This window comes from Crassostrea angulata, chromosome 10 (assembly GCF_025612915.1).
Source record: "Crassostrea angulata isolate pt1a10 chromosome 10, ASM2561291v2, whole genome shotgun sequence".
In the NCBI taxonomy this organism is placed as follows: Eukaryota; Metazoa; Mollusca; class Bivalvia; order Ostreida; family Ostreidae; genus Magallana; species Magallana angulata.
The window spans coordinates 17,234,269-17,253,700 of record NC_069120.1 but is presented as its reverse complement, the minus strand read 5'-3'; the positions used below and the strand labels follow the sequence as shown (position 1 = coordinate 17,253,700).

The 19,432-nt window shown below is 33.5% G+C and overlaps 2 protein-coding genes across 3 annotated transcripts in view; one reads left to right on the top strand and one right to left on the bottom strand.

Moving 5' to 3' along the window:
• LOC128165033 (A disintegrin and metalloproteinase with thrombospondin motifs 3-like) overlaps positions 1–9,196 on the top strand; it is a 22,880-nt gene extending 13,684 nt beyond the window's left edge. For both annotated transcript variants that reach the window (XM_052829228.1, XM_052829229.1), the window contains 14 exons: positions 485–611; positions 875–991; positions 2,048–2,190; positions 2,272–2,335; positions 2,415–2,520; positions 2,739–2,875; positions 2,972–3,092; positions 3,247–3,336; positions 3,433–3,593; positions 3,675–3,813; positions 3,934–4,066; positions 4,204–5,767; positions 6,737–6,875; positions 8,777–9,196. In XM_052829228.1, the coding sequence (XP_052685188.1) occupies positions 485–611; positions 875–991; positions 2,048–2,190; positions 2,272–2,335; positions 2,415–2,520; positions 2,739–2,875; positions 2,972–3,092; positions 3,247–3,336; positions 3,433–3,593; positions 3,675–3,813; positions 3,934–4,066; positions 4,204–5,767; positions 6,737–6,875; positions 8,777–8,889 (3,154 nt within the window). In that variant the 3' untranslated portion in view covers positions 8,890–9,196. The remainder of the gene's footprint in view (positions 1–484; positions 612–874; positions 992–2,047; positions 2,191–2,271; positions 2,336–2,414; positions 2,521–2,738; positions 2,876–2,971; positions 3,093–3,246; positions 3,337–3,432; positions 3,594–3,674; positions 3,814–3,933; positions 4,067–4,203; positions 5,768–6,736; positions 6,876–8,776) is intronic.
• On the bottom strand, positions 9,192–19,432 carry LOC128165045 (uncharacterized). The gene is made up of 4 exons (XM_052829243.1): positions 18,261–19,432; positions 10,964–11,077; positions 10,559–10,696; positions 9,192–10,023 (listed from the first exon to the last, which is right to left on the bottom strand). Exons 1-4 carry the CDS (start codon positions 18,661–18,663, stop codon positions 9,734–9,736), a joined length of 945 nt encoding a protein of 314 aa, XP_052685203.1. The 5' UTR covers positions 18,664–19,432; the 3' UTR covers positions 9,192–9,733.

Genomic DNA, 19,432 nt, shown 5'->3' with positions numbered 1-19,432 from the left:
TATTGAATGATGGGAATTATAGCCGTAGAAAACCTAGGAATACCTAGTGCACTTGTTTATACCCTGAAAGATGCATGATTTGGATATTAGAAGACCTTGAACAATCAGTTATGTACATGTATAAAAATATAATTTTAACTGATACTCCGACATCTCACATCTGTAGGTACTACACATTTTTGAAACCAAAATTAATACTTATACGTAATCAAATTGATGTAGATACTACCCATGAGGCAAACGAAGCTTCAGTATCTACAATCAATGCTTCAGGTTTCGAAGATGTTTTTTAAAATCTTTCATTGGCTTCTTTTTGATCCCTTTAATTTTTTTTTAAAAATTAATGGCTATGTGTAGTTTAAGAGGTGATTTGATTTTCAAGGAATATGAAACTCTGACAATCAGACTGATAGGTCGGAATATTTGACACTTTTTCATTGTTTGAGATGTAGTTCCGGTAGTACTTATTTCTTTTATATTCCAGGTCATTAACATGCCTTAATAACAAACCGTCTGCGTCGCACTCCGTTGATCTTCCTCTTGGAGAGAAGTTTTCTTTGGACAAGCAATGTCGTTATGAATTTGGAGCTGGGAATACTTTATGTCCGCATGTATTTAATGAAAACTTATGGAAATCTAAATAATTATGAAATACTAATAACTATTTCTGTTAGACTTGGTTGTTTTTTATGTTCTCGTAATTCTTCTTTTTAACTGACGATCAAGCTAGACATATAGTAATTCAGTAGATATAAATGTGCAATATTTCTCCAAAATTACAGTTTTTAAAATACATGTAATAAAAATACATTTCATAGTGGTAATTTCATAAAGTGAACCTCTTTCTATATAATAAATTCTAACCACTGTCTAGTTTTTTGGACAACCATGTGCCATGTTGTGGTGTTCTGGGCCCAGTGACCGTGGAAATAGAATGTGTAAGACAAAGCGGGCACCCCCTCTAGAGGGAACTCCTTGTGGCACAGAAAAGGTACAGTTGACATGTATTTCAAGCATCTTAAATCCATATTCGCATATTTCAGGTTTTTTTTTCTGATATGAAATGATAAAAAATCTTCATCTCTTTATTCTGAACAAAGAAGATGGGTGGATAAGGCGTGTAAAATGCCCATACGCGGTCGGACAGACTTCTGAAAAATTAAAGTATCTATAAATCAGATGGTTTTTTTTTTAAATCATTTAAAACAATACATGTATATATTTAACGAATCATTGATTTTTTAACCTAAAGGTATGTTCAATACTTGGAATTTGTTGATTCAAACAGGCGTGCACGTATCAAAACTTGCAAATACTGTCATTTTTTAGAACTTCAGGGCATTTTTTTTTATAGAGTGGGTCTGTGCTCCATATATTTCTCATAGTCTAATTAAGGTCTATTGGAAAACAAACCGATTTCAATCAACAAAAACGTGGAGAAATGACCCACTATACATGAAAAATATCATTTTATATCCCAACAATTGAAAGTTTTGAAAAATTAATACAAGTCCGGTAGTTCGTAGCCTTAGTCACACATAATATTTAAAAAGCCCACTTTGTTGTGTCTGAAATGGCTCAGTGGTTAGAGCACCTGTCATAAGCTAACCTTATATATCTAGGGTTTTTATGTTACGGGTTCGATACCACCAAAATTTCCGGCAATATTTTTTTTCTTATTTTTTGTTAAATATATTAAAAACTGACTATAGTTAGAAATTTTGCTTTCGCAAAGTTTTATTATAATATATTTGAATAGATTTAATTGGGGAAAAGAAAATTCAAAATTGTATTTCACTTCTAGACCGAATGGGCATTTGCGCCATCTTATTCCCCCATCTTCTTTTCATGTACATTTAAATGTAAAGTTACAATCAGCAAAGTACCCATTTTAATTTAATTCTTGAAAAACAGATAATAGTGCCCTTGAATATGTATTATAAACATGTTTCATCGATATTTTATATTTTTCTTCGTTCCGAGCACCAAATAATCTTCGTCTTCATCTTAATGTATATTTTACGTGCGGATTATATTTTTTTAACAGCAATGTGAGAATGGTCAGTGTGTGTACTTCGGTCACCACACGCCGGTGAATGGAGGGTGGGGCGCCTGGGGTAACTGGTCCTCCTGCTCTGCCGCCTGTGGGATTGGACTTAGACAGAGAACTCGGGACTGTACCAATCCAAGGTTAATTGCACCTACCGTGGTTAAAAGTTATCAAACATTACTACAAAATTTAAATATAACTAGCCAAACTGTATTTTGTAGACCTCAGTACGATGGAAAAGACTGTACGGGTGAAAGCAATGAGATGGATACTTGCAAATCTACGGTCAGTAAATTTTAATTTAAAGGTAGTGAAAAAAAATCCACTATTACTCTAGTCCATAGCCGATTTCTTTGCTTTTCAGACATGTACCTCATTCACTGATGTCCGTAGGGTACAGTGTTTTATGCTGGACTCTATGAGGATCAGACCAGACCGACATAACTGGTTACCATATCAAGTCAAAGACCGTAAGAAAACACTCAAACGTTTATGTTCTTTTTCAATCGTAAATGTGAGAAAATTATAGTAGTTATTAATCTATTTTGTTTGGCTATCTTCTTATGAAACAGACACTGAGAGTTAATGAAAAATATCAACTTAGATAAGTAAAGAATATCCATTTTGCTATGTGAACATCTTTAGTAAACACTTAACATTTATATTCTATTAATGTATTTTCTTCTAGCAAAGAAGTTGTGCGTTCTTTCCTGTGTTTCAAATTTGACTGGGGAGATAGAAACATTTGACAACATTCCAGTGGACAATGGTGTCCCATGTTCTTATGATGAAGCAAATAACATTTGTGTTGATGGCAAATGCATGGTAAGTGTCCAATATATACAAACATTTTTTCCAATGTCATTGTGAACATGAAAAGCAAATTTAAATGCAATGATGCCATTTTCTATTTTCCTTCAGCATGTTGGTTGTGACGGAAAAATGAATTCCTCTGCAAAAGAAGATGAATGCGGAGTTTGTAATGGCGATGGTTCACAGTGTAAAACAGTTAATGGAAGATTTCAAAAGAAATTTACTACAAGTAAGGAAAATTGAAGACAATTGACAAATAAAAAAGAGAATTCATTCATATTTAAAATTTAGTTTGTTAGAAATTTACTACAAGTAAGAAAAATTGAAGACGATTGACAAATAAAGGAGAGAATTCATTCATATTTTAATTTTTTTTTGTTCAGCTCACCGCGACTATATGGATCTCCTTGTGTTACCAAAAGGCGCCAGAAATTTTAAAATTACAGAGGTTTCCAAGGCATCCCATTTTCTTGGTAAGAAATTAGTGTATTACATCCAACTATCTTGTTCAAACTTGAACACCCAAAGTACAAATGCAATTATTTTCATTCAAAGTTGTACAATTTAAGCTCTTCAGGATCCAAGGTATGGTACATTTATACTGAATGGCGGACGAACTCTCGGGAGATCGCGCGAGTTTGCTGCGGCAGGAGCTTGGTTTGTGTATGAAAACAACGGTATAGAATCACTGGAATCTAAGGGCCCAATTCAGACGGATTTAGAAGTAAAGGTAAGAAAAAGGTTACAGAACTTGAAACATGGTTTCATGAATTTTGCAATAGTTATGTTTAACACGATAACCAAATTGTAGGTTTTTCCAAGGGATAAGCATTCTTTTGCATCATATGAATACCAGTATACCATTTCAAAAGATGATAATACTCATGAAAAGATGCTGTATTACTTCAAATACGAAGGCTGGACAGACTGCTCCGTCACCTGTGGAACCGGTAATTACCGGTATTTCTACGAACAGTTCTTGAACATTTTCTATTTAGAAAAACAGTTTGCTTTTACCCCATTGAACTGGCTTTTATATGAAAATTGAAATCTGTAGTTTGTTCTTTCAGGAGAGCAAAGCTTGATATACGGGTGTTACAGTAAGGAAAATGACATCAAGGTTGAACAAGAACGGTGTAAATATCTGGAAGATCCAAGAGGAAAACCGCATAAATGTAGAAGAAGTAAATGCTCAGCAGAACAGTACGTAAAAGAAGACTCCATTGTTTTAAAAAATAAAATTGTATTAGTTATGAATAGCTTCCATGTGAGTGTGGCATTATCAAAAATGAACAGCAGATAAAGAAAACGATAGATAAATTGATTTTATCTAATTGTAGGTTGAGATGGGCAATGCTGAATGACTGGACAGATTGTAACGAAACTTGTGGTGAACATGGCATGCAATACCAGCTATATAAATGTGAGAGAGATACACGAGGCCAAATAGAATACATGGACCTCTCGGTATGCGACGAGGTTCTTCCTCCTCCGACCTATACCAGGGCGTGTAACCGAGTTCCCTGCCAAGTCTATCAATGGATGGACTCCGGTAAGTGGAGCGAATGTTCCGAAACGTGCGGAAACAATGGGAAGAAAGAGAAACTGTTTATTTGTAAGGATCATTTAAGGAAAGATGTAGATGACAGTTATTGTACGGGACCTAAACCAGAAAAGACGGACAAATGTAATGTAAAACCGTGTGAAATATTTAAACTTGTTTCTACGGGGTCATTGGGGCCTTGTTCCGAGACATGTGGCGAAAATGCTTATCAGACCATGTTAACAGAATGTGTTCGGGTTAATTCTAGAAACAAAACTGAAAAAGTATCGAAGTCAGAATGTGAGAATATTTTAGAGGAGGATGAAATCAGGCCTTGTCCTTATGTACCTTGCTACAAAGCCACTTATAAATGGATAGTTTATGAAGACTGGTCTGAATGTTCCAGTGAATGTGGAAATGGGGGTGTTCAATTTCAGATAAACAAGTGTTTTGATGTAACTTATGAATATGCTATGAAAAATGTAGAAGACCATTATTGTGATAAATCCAAGAGTGCTAATATGACTAGACCATGCAACAGAGTAGATTGTTTTGACTATAACTGGGTTTCACAATCTTGGAGTGATTGTAGTTCAACATGTGGAACGGATGGAATCCGTAAACAGTTGTTTTCATGTGCAAAAGTGTACTTAAACAAAACGGTAGAAGATGTAGATGAATCTCTTTGTAGTCATCTACAATATCCTGTCATAACAGAGGACTGTAATAGGATTCCTTGTGAGATAAGAGTGTACAGCTGGATAATGATTCCAGAATGGACAGAATGTTCTGTATCCTGTGGAGAAGGAATCCAGTCGGGCCTTGTTGGATGTTTTGAGGTTTATAAGAATGACACTATGACTCGAGCTGAAAACGAAACACTTTGTCAGTTCGTCGAAAAGCCCAACTACCAAAGATCTTGCACCAAAGGGCCCTGTGAATCCTATCAGTGGAGCAAAGAGTTCGATTGGACCGCTTGTTCTGAGTCTTGTGGAGAACAGGGTATCCAGACCACTATACATGTTTGTGAACGTGTTTTACCCGATGGTTCGATCATTCCAACTAGTTCTTCTTTATGCAAAGACATACCAGATATTTCTCGTAGTCGGTCATGTAACAGAATACCTTGCATATCTTGGCGTTACAGAATAATACATTTAGGCTATCTTTCCGAGTGTTCCGAGACATGTGGAGAAAATGGCGTTCGGTTTTACCATTATGTATGTGAAAGAGAATTTGTAAATGGCTCTACAGAGGAGGTGAAAATGGAAAACTGTGCCGATATTGTGTTTCCAAACACCACCTATCCCTGCAACAGAGTGTCTTGTGGTCGGGAATGGGTCACCGATAACTGGAGTCGGGTATGTGAGGATTCCTTGTCTTTCATTTCTTGACTAATGGTGTGCACTACATGACTCAAGCCCTCTATTCTTACTGCTATGCCAAGTATTTGAAAAGAGCGTTAACACGTGAAACTAAACTCAAATAGATCCATTTTACGGATATTTAACATTATAGCCTAATATGTGTTTATTTTCTACATGTGATTTTAAGGAGAAGCATTTCTTCTCTATATGTATTTGAATAGAAATTTAATTGATAATGTAAATCTAAAATAAGAGACGGTTTTCATAATTCGGAAAGCTCAATATTTACAGAATAGAAATTCAAAGTGGGTGTATTTGCGATGAAGCAATTGAAGTAATAGTTCATTTCTTTTGAAGTTAAGTTATTGAGTCTGTAATGTATAAAACACATTGTAAAGGGTCACTGATCAAACAAAGCAGACCTGAAAATGTAATTTCGTTAAAGCGGTGTCAAATACTACAAACAACTAACACCATTATCGGATCACGTTTACACGTGTTCGAAATGATTAAGTTAATGAAATTCGACATTGAATATATGAATTACTATTGCTATTATTCCTAAGGAAACAGCGATTCATGAAGGCAAATAACTAGGTCATTAAGTAATTGACAATGATTGACTAACACAAACATGATTTGATTATTTGAAACCCCCATTCCCAGGCGATATCACATTGTTTCGAGCAAAAGTGTTCCAGATTCTGACTTCAGTGCATGCTTTCTGTCATATTCTCAGATTTTATTTACTTAACTTTCAACTTAGCTTCCAGAGCTAGTGTTTGTTGTTGATATATTTAGTTATTGAATTTTTCACATTTTAATGTTCTGTAAAAATTTGAACTATCTTAAAGACATTTTGGGCGCCAACTACTTTATCAGATACATTTTCAGTTGTCTCCTTTGATATCGTTGTTAAAAATTCTGATTTTGATTAAATGAAATATTGTTTTTATCTTGAAGTGTTCCGTGTCTTGTGGAGTGGGAGTTCAAAAGAGATACATCTTTTGTGGCTCTATCGCTGAAAACCTCAACCCTGCCGAATGTTCCGCGAGCCCACCGGCAACAACAAGGGTGTGCAGTCAACAAAACTGTCCTCCAAGTAAGTACTTGTAGCTATCGTTCATATACACGATTTATGGAATTTATATTTAAAATTTAAAGGAGCCTTGTCACAATTTTGGTCAAAGATGGGTGAATAAGGCGTGTAAACTGCCCATATGAGGATAGATAAGACACTATAAAATTGAAATATCAACAAATCTCATAATTTCTTTTTACATTATTGAAAACAATGTATATTTAACATAACATCGATTTATAACCATCAAATATGTTAAATATTTGGAATAGGTTGATTTAAACTGAGTATGCGTAGCAAAACCTAAAAATAGTGTCATTTTTAGATCTTCAACGCCTTTTCTTTTGTAGATTGGGTCTGAGCTCCATATTTTTGTCATAGTCTGTATAAGATTTAAAGGAAATCGAACCGATTTCAATCAACGAAAACGTGGAGAGATGACCCAATTTACTTTAAAAATGTCATTTTGTATCGCAACAATTGAACGTTTTAGAAAAATAATAATAGTCCGTAAATTCGTGGTTGAAGTCGCATATAGCATTTAACAATGGTGTTTGTTGTAACTGAAATGACTCAGTGGTTAGAGCACCATACTTTAGGTAACATTATAGAGCTAGGGTTTTTAGGTTGTGGGTTGGATACTACCAAAACTTTAGATTTTTTTTTTCTTTTCTTATCGTTTGTTAAAATATTCAAAACTGAATATTGTTAAAAATTGTGCTTTTGTAAACTTTTATTATAACATCAAGTTTATTTAATTGGAAAAAATTAGATTTGAAATTGTATTTCACTAAATCAAATGGGCATTTGCGCTATCTTGTTCCCCCATCTTATATTTTTTGGGAGTTGATTTTAATCAACTCTCCTATGCAGTTACTCTGGCAAACCGAAAGTGAAACAGTGTTTGGACCTAAGCACAAATCATCACATCACCGCTGACAAAACTTAGTTCTTGAAAATAATCGCTAAATTTGATGTAATGTGTGATGAAGCATTGTTTTTCAAGGAAACGTATTTATAGATACCTTTAAAATAGTCAGATTTTAAATGGTACAAATAATTTAGAATTTTTTGTAGCCGTATGTATTTTTTACGCAAGGGTTCAATATAGTCTTGTTCAACCAGACACTCGGCTGTCTCCGTAAATCTCCGACCAGCAGAGAGTCTCTCTTTTGATTGTCGGAGATTATCGGAGACAGCCGAGGCTCTGGTTAAACAAGACTAGAGTTCAATATTGCTTGGATCCATACAATAAAAAATCAATCAATAAAATCAACTCCCGTCAGTACATCAGTACTTTGATCTATTTTTAGTGTTTATAATGCTTTAGAAATGCATTTCTAATGATAGAGTTATAAGCAAAATAACAAATGACATACTAAAGCGTTGTAAACATTAAAAACGGGGAAAAAATTGACCAAAATCGTGACCACGCCCCTTTAAACAAAATTTAAATCACATTTAACAATAGTTAGGTAAATACTATAGATGTATATGTGCTGTAAGTAATTACTTTAAGAGGCTTGTAAAATGTGTTTAAGTCTAGAAATAAAATATTCAGGTGGTGTGAAAATAAACAAGAGGGGCAAAGTTCTTCTTGTAAACTTGTTTTCAGTATATTCAATCAGAAGAAAATTTACAACTTTGAAGCTTCTTTGTGAAGATCTACCTAGAAGTTAATTAGAACAAATTTCTATAAGCTCATGAAAGCCAAATGAAAAATGTTCAAAGGTTGCACCGTTTGGACAGTCAGTGATGTAGATTGATAAGGGTATTATATTCTATAACACAACTTTTACGCATACATCAAGATAATTATCCTACACTTATGACATACATTTACAAGCTTTTTTGCAACAAACATTACAAATATCGTTAAGATATCATTTGTTTTGTTTTATTTTTTTCCTTTGTCGTTTTAGATGCCTGCGTAGACAAAATCTCTCTTTGCACAAGGGGCGCCACTGAAAGAACTTGCAGATATAGGGGTTATCAATTCATGTGTTGTGCTACTTGCAGCAAATTCCAAACTTGAAATGTTTTTGAATTGTTCCTTTCTAACAATTGGCATAAATATATCCAGAGAAAAGCAATCGAGGCTTTTCACATCATTTTTTGTGTATTCATGTAAAAACACAGTTTCATTTTAAATTTTTATGCAAGTGTGACATATAAAGATGTTTATTGATTTACATGCATACCTTGTGTCAAAAGTTATCATCTATATAATACGAGTAAGAAAGTTGCACACTAATCCCCGACGTATTCTTAAAACACATAATTATGCCGAATTTAATCAAATGTTGATGTTCTTTGATTATAATACAGAATTAATACTAAAAGATTTGAATGTATTTTTATTTCATTTGCATGTATACGAAGAATACATTATTGAATTTCAGGAAAGTAAATAATGCGTGCAATAAATGTAAATGTAGAGAAAAATAAGGTGATTAAAAGACAAAAAGAATAATTCAATAGTTAAAGATAGCGAGAGATATCAATTATTGCAATATACCATGTACAATTTTCGGACACCCTTTTATGCATACATGTATTATTATAACTCCACATAATCTATGCATATAATGTGTCGAATCGATGTTATCAAATCTATGGAATTACTTACTTTCGTATTTTCTTTGGTTTCTATTTTGATTTTTTCTTCAATCGTATGAACTTTATTCACATTTTTATTATTTGATTTCTTTGTGTTTTCTTTGAATTATTGCATGATGTTAACAAAGGTGTAAAGGCATATGATTGTCTAAATGTAAAAAAAAAATCTAATCTATATAAAAATGTAGAATAAATTGTATTTCAAAGTTAACAAAGAAGAAATATCATTCAATTGTTTTTTGTACAAAGTACCTGAATGTTCAATCATCAAAATAAGAGTATCTTCCTTTCCTGTACCTGTGTCGAATATAGTTTACTCCCGGTATTCGGGTCTGTTTTGGGTCTTGCGCTTTGTACAACCATACAAACGAGGATATAAAACATAGGAAAACGCAAATCCAGGCCAGGTAAAAGGACCACCCAAAACTGTACGTCCTTGATTCGTTGATAATTTTCTTGTGAGGGATGCGATATCCGTGTAATAATTCTGTCCGACGTAATATGTAACACTTCCCGTGGAAAAGTGCTATAGCAAGAGTTAGTAAGATACCTGGAAAAGAGAGAACATTTTTGCATTCAAAGCTTGTCAACAACGGTTATGTTTCGCATTCAAGTCAGATTAAGTGTAAACGTGTTTTAGATTTAAAGATATTATTAACATGTCTAGCAGAAAAACAATTTATTAGTTCAGTAAATACGGAGTATTCTTGAATGTGATTAGAAAATAATCTAGTGATTGAAATAAATAATTCCCCGGATAACGACATTAACTCTATTTTGTTGTGTATTTCGTTTTGCTAATGATTGCTAGATATGAATTATTTATTGCCAATTGTGTCGTGTGACAAACATATTTCTCAGAAAAATTGGCAGAAGTGATTAATCATTCAGAAATCATTTCTTTGAACAATTATTGACCAATTGCAAACCCGATTCTTAATTGGGTTATCTGGGGAAATTCAAGTATCCTTTGAGAAAAGAGTGGCCGAGCTAAGCGTGAATAATGTATGATCACACATTTAAACGTTAATACATGCTTAGTGAGCTTTCCAAAGGAAATGGGAAAGGTTAAAGCGTTTTCATACCAGAAATTAACGAACAACATGATGCCCACACGAGGATCCGTGTATGGTGACCAAACAGACCACATGCACCTGTAATAAGACCGGCTCCCATGGATACCAAGCAAAGCACAGCAAACGCACAAGCTGCTCTCTCTAAATCTGAAAATTTATAATAAAAATTTTATCGTTGACCTTGAGAATAAATAAGTTGCAATAAACAAACTGTATGTTTTTACAATAAAAGTTGTTCAACAATAAAGATAACTCGAAATATATAATATGTTTTTCGAATTAACATTGTAAAAGTTAAATTCGCATAACTGAATTTTTATTCTTTCTCTTTTGAAAATTGGAACAGAGAGATATAATGTGGTCCCTTTAATTTTTAACAGTACAGTTATAAGTTTAAATTGATTAATAACTGACGTTTGACGGCGATGAGTTGTGTGACGTCACTTGACGCTTCGATGTCCCTCCCACTGAGATACTCGCACCTGTGTTCTCTTTTCTGTATCAAATATAAACGTTGGCGTACGCCCTCTGTAAAGAAAGAAAATAAATATAATTCTGAAATCATTCCAAATCCTAAAATGTGTCTGAGTATCGTGATCAGTATTATTTATTGCTGAATTAAGACTTTGGATTATTTCCTTAAGAGATAAGCATGTTTGTAAATTCATTCGCAAACTCTGTCTCATGTGGGCTTTCGGTATTATATAGAACAAAGAATATGCTAATCGATATCCAACGTAGTTTGTATGATATATAGAACAATGAAGTGCTGAAAAAAATCAAGCGCCCCTACCCGACTTCTTTAACTAAACAGATATAAAAGAATTAAATGGCTTGTTCTTAATATTTACTAATTTTTTAGTTATTAACTTTAAATATTGATTGTAAACCTCATAGTTTGTAAATGTGGGTGTGAAATCAAAGCCGATTTTTTTTAAATCAAATCAAGAACGTGCTTTATATTGTATGATGTATTTAGGATGCTCGTCAAAAAATATTATCCATTGCATTTTTTTAAATAAACAGAAAATGATATATAGCAACGATAGACAGTCTAAAAATGTCAATGCACTGCATTGCATTTTTAGAGTTTTTGAGCTAAAGAAATAAAAGTAAGCGGAGAAACATGTCTTGCATGTATTTGGGGGAAAAAGAATTATTTTCACAAACCATTTGGCTCCAAAGAAAACAATCAAACTGAGACGGTGTATGGCAGAAAATCCTGATGTATTTGCAGTCAACTTACAATTATATCAAGCATGAATTTCTTGCTGAAAAAAACCCCCCAGAACTGATTTCCAAAAATGAAAGCAAAGTATACATGGTGTTTTTTTTAAAGAACAAGCTGTGTCTTATTTGTCTTATAAAATCTATTTTAACAGAAATTGAGTAATTTTCATAAAATATCACAGAGCCAAGTCAAATACATTTTGTAGATACGTGTATGTTACAAACTATTTGAGCAAATTCTTACATTTTTCATTTCTAATGCGAACAAAGCTGTAAAAAATAAATCGAATGACCATTTTCATGTTTGGTTACTGTTTGTATAAAGTATATCATTTGAATAATTTTAGTATATCTATTTTTCTTACACTTGATTTTGAACTGGTTACCTGTTAAGGTGTCATTGAGATAAAAAAAATTTGCCATACACCCTTTTTCACCTAATTACGGTTGTTGAGTTGAAGGGAATTGTCGTTAGTCCAAAACTTTTGTAAAATTCATTCAAGTTCAGGGCACGTATAAGTCATCGATCAAAAAAAGTAATAATATCCTATAAAATATTACGAGTTCTCATTAATATATGATGTATATGTAGTGACATTTTACATAACTTTCTGAACAAAATAAAAGCCAAACAAATTGAGAAAATGTCAAAAGGTATGTATTTCAAATTCCTTTTCAGGGTAAGCTTTCGCAGAGAAGATTAACTTATTAGATGGTGCGATGGCCGACAAACAGAATGCAATATATATAATAATCTCTAGAGAGTTAATTTTCATCAGAAAAAAGACAGCTCTTCTCACGAGAGCTTTGGAAATTGCTTATTGTAGCAATTTTCACGTTTTTTAAGACCAATGCATTTGAAGAAGTATTCAGAAATAGAAATGTTCTGTTTTGCAAATTATTCTTATTCTATAATGTTTTGTCTTAATGTGTATGTCTATTATGTAATGTTTATTTAAGTAGTCAACTTTCATTTTGCACTAACTGCAATAGCAATTGAATGATTTTTTCCTTAAGCTGCCGGTAAACTACGAGATCTGAATGCCTTTGATTTTTGACTGTTGTAAAAGTAAAAACGTTAACTGGACTATTTTAAGATGAAAGGAAAAATGAAATCGTACCAGCAATTATTATATAAATAGTGCCTGCTTTGGAGGGTAAGAGTCGAAATTGGCACCCTCTTACCCTCCCAAGCAGGCACATTTTTTTATTATACAAAATGTCTTAATTTTAAAGAAAACTTTACTGCTATTAAATAGAAATGACGTGAATTCCATGGCAAACCGTACGCGCATAATTTATATATGCGCATGTAACAATTCTTTGTGTTACCCGTTGCCAAGTGCGCTGAGGGTAATAGAACGGATTATCAACTGCCTCTAAACCAATCAGATTTCAGTATTTAACATGAATGTATAATGAATGTACATGTACATGTATTTATGCTTACGTATTGTATAATTGTCACTTTTGCAATCGAAGAATATAACTTTAAATACTTTAAAGAGTATTTATTGCAACCATAAAAAAGCGTTATAATCAGCATCTGGTTGTTTTAAAATTTAATTTTACAATTTTTAGTTTCTAATGTATTGTTATCATTTGTCAAATACAGCGGCTCGTGACCTTTGGGATTAGAGTTCTACGAAATGTGTGCGCGATAATCTCTGACTAAAGTCATTTCAAAGTTATCTGATGGCGTTATGATTTTTCCCAGGACCAAATAATTAAATATTGGTGGATATTATGTAATTCTGATAAACCTAGACGTGGTTATCCACTCACGAATGATTAATGTCTGTTTACTGTGGAGTTTTTTTTTCTGTGTACCGAAGGAAAACTGCACTCTTGCGAAATACGAATTGGTATGATTAGCAAATAACAAGAATTCTTTGGGGTGCAAGAAATACGAATTGTCTAGCACTGTTTTCTGGTGGTGGAAAGTGGGTTTGTAAATTATTTTGGGATTTTGGTGAAACACGATATGTGCGTTTATATCACTAGAATATTTTGATAATTATCTCCGTTTCGTGTTATCGAAAATAATTTAATGCAGTGAATTAAAGGAAAAGTTATCGTTAAGCCATAATATAAGCTAAAGATCATGAGGATGTTGGTGGATGGTGTGCTCTTTCAGCTTTTAGCATTCATTTAGTTTATTTACATGTACATATGTACCATTAAAGTACATGCCCTGAAATGCGAGTAATTTTTTCAACTTCAACGAAACGATGCGTTCTGGTGTATTGGGGAGACGAATACACTTACTTTTATGTGACCAAAACTGTGTCTCGCGCCTTTGCCAAATAAGTTCACAAAATGTGCTTAACAGTACAGCAAGTCAATAAAGGTTTTATTTTTACAACGCCCAATGCTCAACTGTTAGGCGTTTTATCTAACACATCTGTGTCTCGCTGCAGGTCTGTAGCCCCGGTCTAAAAAAATTCGGATGGACAACCTGGAAAATATTGCGCTATTTTTGGTCTGATTAACCTTATTTACACAGAATATCTGTGGAAAATATTAGTACCATTAATTTCTTCAGCAAATTTACTACTGAGATCGCAAATTTTAGGTTTAATGTGAAAAAGTTCGAACCTGTACCACAAGATACTATCAAATGAATTTTAACATTCCAATACGAATAATTAAATAATCCCGATAGCAGATATCGTCCTTTATTCATTATCAAAATGATTATCAAATGCCATTGATTATCTAACACCGTACTATTGATGACATTTTCTTCATGTCCTGTCTAGGGAATTATGGTAGATTTACTCGTATTACATTGAAGGCTTAAATAAACGTACAAATCGCATGATCAATTTCTTCAACAGCATATACTAATGGAAGCTGGAGAGTGCCTGTAGATGGTATCGCATAAAATACGCGGAAATCCAGGGGAACAAGTTGAAGGGTTTTTGTGGTACTTTAGTCAGTGGTTCATAGCTTATCGCTGCAAACTCTTTTGGTACACTTCATTAAATCATTGCAGCTTAAGAAGCGTCTACTAAACAGCAATGCATTTCTGAACAATATTAATTTTTAAGATGTTTTGATTTTATTAAAACCGATGAGCATGATGAGGGGGGATTAATGACGATAGATTATAAGATATTTAAAACGTTTGAAAAAAAATGTAAACAGGCAAGTCCTCTCGGATTTTGTTTGCTAACGTGAATAATGCACATATTAAGTTATAGATGGTAATGTTGGATACAGAATAAACATATATCACAAATTACGGTTTTATTTCCCATTAGAAGCATTTATTTAACATCGTCAATAAATGTAAAAACCAAACCTGAAAAATTGCAAACATTCTGTATAAAGTTAAGGCGTATTTCAATAATCTTTAATTATTCACATTTCTATAGATCTCTCACAACTCATCTGGACAGATATAGAAAATGTCTATAAATACAGATGTATAGAAATGTTGCCTGTTTTTAGTTATTTAACATAACCACTAGCAACAATAAATTGCATTAATTTTATGACGTTAATAACCAGATTTAAATATATATTTAATAATTAAATCATCAATTACATGTATGTGACCATTTACAAAGGTCCAATAAAATTTTTTGGAAAGAATCGTGTCTATGCTTAAGACTTTATCATGAATTGAATTACATGAAAAGCATGCCCAGTTAGCTCTCTAAAATGTCTAATTTAAATTCAAAACAATTAGGAGATATTTTTACTGCCTTTTAATTAGGAACTCTACAATAATTGCTCGTGATTATTAAGTCATACAGTCAGCATATGAATGCATCCTTTGCCTTAAAATAGAAACTGATATCAATATTTAAAAGCTGTGCCGTAAATCATCCAAAGGTATATAGAATAATATGCATTTAGGTTACAACATTTTAAAGAATATACAAAACCATTCAGTAGAGGACATAACATGAATATTTTAACGTTATTGTAAAACTTTGTGATTGTTATCAAAGGAACCTCTCGCGGAAGCATCGACTATTTGCAATGGTAACAATTTCATTTCATGGTTTGTAAACACCAACTATCGATTGTATCATTCTATTTAAGGAAATGTTTTCTTAAATGAGTACAACGTGTCGCATTGGGTTAAATACCAACCAGGAAACGATATGGAAGAGAGAGAGAGAGAGAGAGAGAGAGAGAGAGAGAGAGAGAGAGAGAGAGAGAGAGAGAGAGAGAGAGAGAAGTTTGTGTGTGTTTTTAATATCCTCTTGATTCTTATACTATTTCGATATTATCTCAATCTCCAGGCAACTTGTCTCATTGGGCTAAAAATAACAATCTAGGAAAATAAAAGGGAGATTTTAAAAGAGGCTTTAACCTTTGGATACCCCCTTGACACCTTGGCTACTTTGATATCGCTGCAGTCTCCCGGCCGGATACAGTTAATCTAATTCCTGTCGTATACGCGCTGGTCCTTTTAACCATGTGTGTGTATCTTATTCTGTGTTTTCCATAATTGCTTCTTATTTGCCCCCCTACTATCAATTAGTTTTATGACGATTTGATGGGTAGCCTCTAATAAGGAACTCTCTTGAGGCCAAAAAAGAATTACTCTCTTGGCCGAGCCGTGAGCTATTTTGGATGTGTCTAATTTACTAAAGCTTAGAAACCTACATGATAAAACATGAACACTGTATGACCATTCATTTATCGCAAAACTTCGAAACATTTCCTAAAACATTGAAAGGTATATCATATTGCTATTTTTGAAGTTACAATTCATATGTCTAAAAATACTTTTAGGTACATGTATATTTATTGCATATATTTTAGTAATAATATGTTAGAAGAATTAAACGATTTATTCTAAATCTGATTAATTCATTGACAAAATGAAGATTTAAACTTACTAGATTCTGATATGAAAATTGTGCAGTGCTAGTTTGATCAAATGACATCAGAAGACCGTGACTGTGTGCCGTTTTGTGCAACTTATTTATATGTACAATGTACTAAAGTAAGTGTTTTACTTAAATGTAATTGGATTTAACATAAACCGCATCATGGTATACAGAGTAAAATACATAATGTTAGGGGGAAAATAAATTGTGTAATGATTTATGAAATAATTACAAAAACACACACTGTTGGTACAAAACACTAGATGTGCGGCCTCTGCATAAAAATGTCCGCATCATTTAAGTTATTTTTTTTTTCAAGATTTCTTTTATATGTTCCAATCATCATGATATTAAATTTAATTGATAAAAATAAATGTAATGTAGTTTCAATGGAGTTTTTGCAATCTTGTCATCTTTTTTCAAAGGGTGGAAAGATATTTTGGTTTAGAAAGTTATTCCATTTTTTTTAAATGCAAATCGTTTTGCAAAGTATCGGATATGTTTTATTGTCGAGAACTATCTTCAAGCCTTAGCCCATGTCACGGTATGTGTCAGCCTTTGTAATTCTGCAATTCACAACGTTAACAGGCAAAACGGTCCACATCGATAATAAAACCGAAATAAAATTGAAAAATGTCAGTTAAATCTCCTTGTTTGGTTTTATTATAAAGTTAACGATACAGCATTTAGCAGAAATCAATAATTGGTGGCAACAGTCATAACCTATTAAATAGGTTATCAGAGAGGTGTACGAGCCAAAAGTTGTAAGGTCAAACATAAATGGAATGATAGACTGTATGAGAATAGAGTAACATCATTCTATAAACTGTTTAATGTTCAAATCCCTCTTCTTGGTCGTGCTAACTATCATATACTGAAATATCGCAAGTTTTAAGAATTTCAGTTAATAGCTATTTTATTACATTTGTTTGGCGTAAGCTAACAGAGCACGAGTCAGCAACGTTTTCTTGCTCAATGTCTGTTTTCAACAAGACCATTAAATGTCTTTGACGTAACTGCACAAAGTCTCTAGCGAGTTGTACGACCTAATGACATTTTTAGTTGACGTTTTCTCTAAATCAAGGCTCCGAATTTGTCTAAGTATAAATAACTCCATGTTACATTGTCTTGAAAATGATCAAAAACCTAGACGTAAAAACAGGGCAGTTTGCCACGGCAATGTATCAACTGTTCTCTGCTTGTCTAGTGTTGGGTAAAGTAATTCATTTCCTGAGGCTTGATTCATTTCTTTTACTACGAAAATGCCTGTTTCTGATACTTAATGAATAGAAATGTATGCATCAAAATCAGGAAAGTGTATGCATTTGTTACGCTTTCCACTTCCGCGTGTCCATCTGTAATACTGATTTCCTCTTCAATTCCAATGGTATTTATTTGAGCTCTATAGAATGCAAATAAATCAAATATTGCTTTACCTCCTTCAATAAGAGATTCCGTCGACTATCACAACAATACACTGACTGGTCAGTAAACATAATGTTTGCTGTAAATCTAAAAATGATTAAGCCATGGCTGAACGACAGGAAACCGACGATGAAGTTTACACACCGTTACAGTTGATGGCAACAATGCAAAAAAGAAAAATTAAACTTTAATGAAAAACCTACCTTCAAGAGCATCGCAATCTCGAAAAAGATTTCCATATTGCTTAAATAGAACCACCATTCCTGCGAGCATGTCTGAATGAATGTCCGCGGAGTGTTGGGTATCGTCAGTTATGTTCTGAGCCACAACAAAATAATTTTCCACTAAAATTGGAGGTTGGTACAATATCTCTTTTTTCACCGAGTTTCTTTGGGACGTAAGCAAATTTCTTTTGTACCAAAGAGACACGTAGGAATTCGTGTCCAAGGGCTCGATGAATTCTGTTTGGTTTGCCTTGTGGAGGGTTTGTTTCAGCATAGTTTGGTTAAAGCTTCTGTACTCCCAGTAATCTGTAGTCATTGAGACCATAAGTAACACTGTGACATTTCCAGCAAATATGAGACTGCTGTAATTACATATCTGCATGCCCGGTCATAGCTGAAGAAGAGATCTTATATCCAGTGCTGACACATCAAACGATCAGAATACTTTGTACTACCAACACCAATTCGTCCGTACAACGCCTGAGTGAAAAGGTTCGATCTTCGATAAAACAATCCTGTTTCATTTAACAAATACCTACCTATTATCGATCAACAATGAGCGAAACATAATTAATTTCGCCTGAGCAATATCTAGACTCCCATGTTTACATCGCGTCAATTCAAACAAAATCACTCATTTGAATCGCCTATTTTTTAACTTTTTTCTCGACATAAAAGTAGATTAACATCAGACGTTTCCCCCCGAAATGTTTTCATGCCAGCAAGTTTGTTTTCACATTTCACTCCTAATGCACACGATTTTCGATTCCAAATTCATGAACTCGTGAAAACAATTAATTAAGCAAACTGGTACGTCTTGGTGGAAGTCACTTGACTTTGAGTCTCTCTTTTCGATCAAATTGATAGCGGTTCTATATTGGTCAGAGAGACTTCAATTCGTGGTGATAAGTTATATCTGTTTTTTTATTCTCGGCATCCAAACCATCAGGCGGAATCAGCAAGCACACTATTCTGACGTAGTCGGTGATCCGATTGTTTCATCGGCCTGCGTTTTGTCCAAACAATAACCGATACAATGTCAAATTTCAAATTAACTTTGAGATGATGGCGGCAACTTTTGGCTACCGTTACATCACCCTCGAAGAAAAAGGAGACCCCGCATGTTCACATAGTTATTCGATGTTTGTCAA

Coding starts and splice junctions, on each gene's coding strand:
- LOC128165045 (XM_052829243.1), bottom strand. CDS start 18,663: ATGCAGATATGTAATTACAGCAGTCTCATATTTGCTGGAAATGTCACA. Junction 11,078..18,260: donor AGATTGCGATGCTCTTGAAG/GTAGGTTTTTCA, acceptor CTTTCTTTACAG/AGGGCGTACGCCAACGTTTA. Junction 10,024..10,558: donor ATGTTGTTCGTTAATTTCTG/GTATGAAAACGC, acceptor TCTCTTTTCCAG/GTATCTTACTAACTCTTGCT.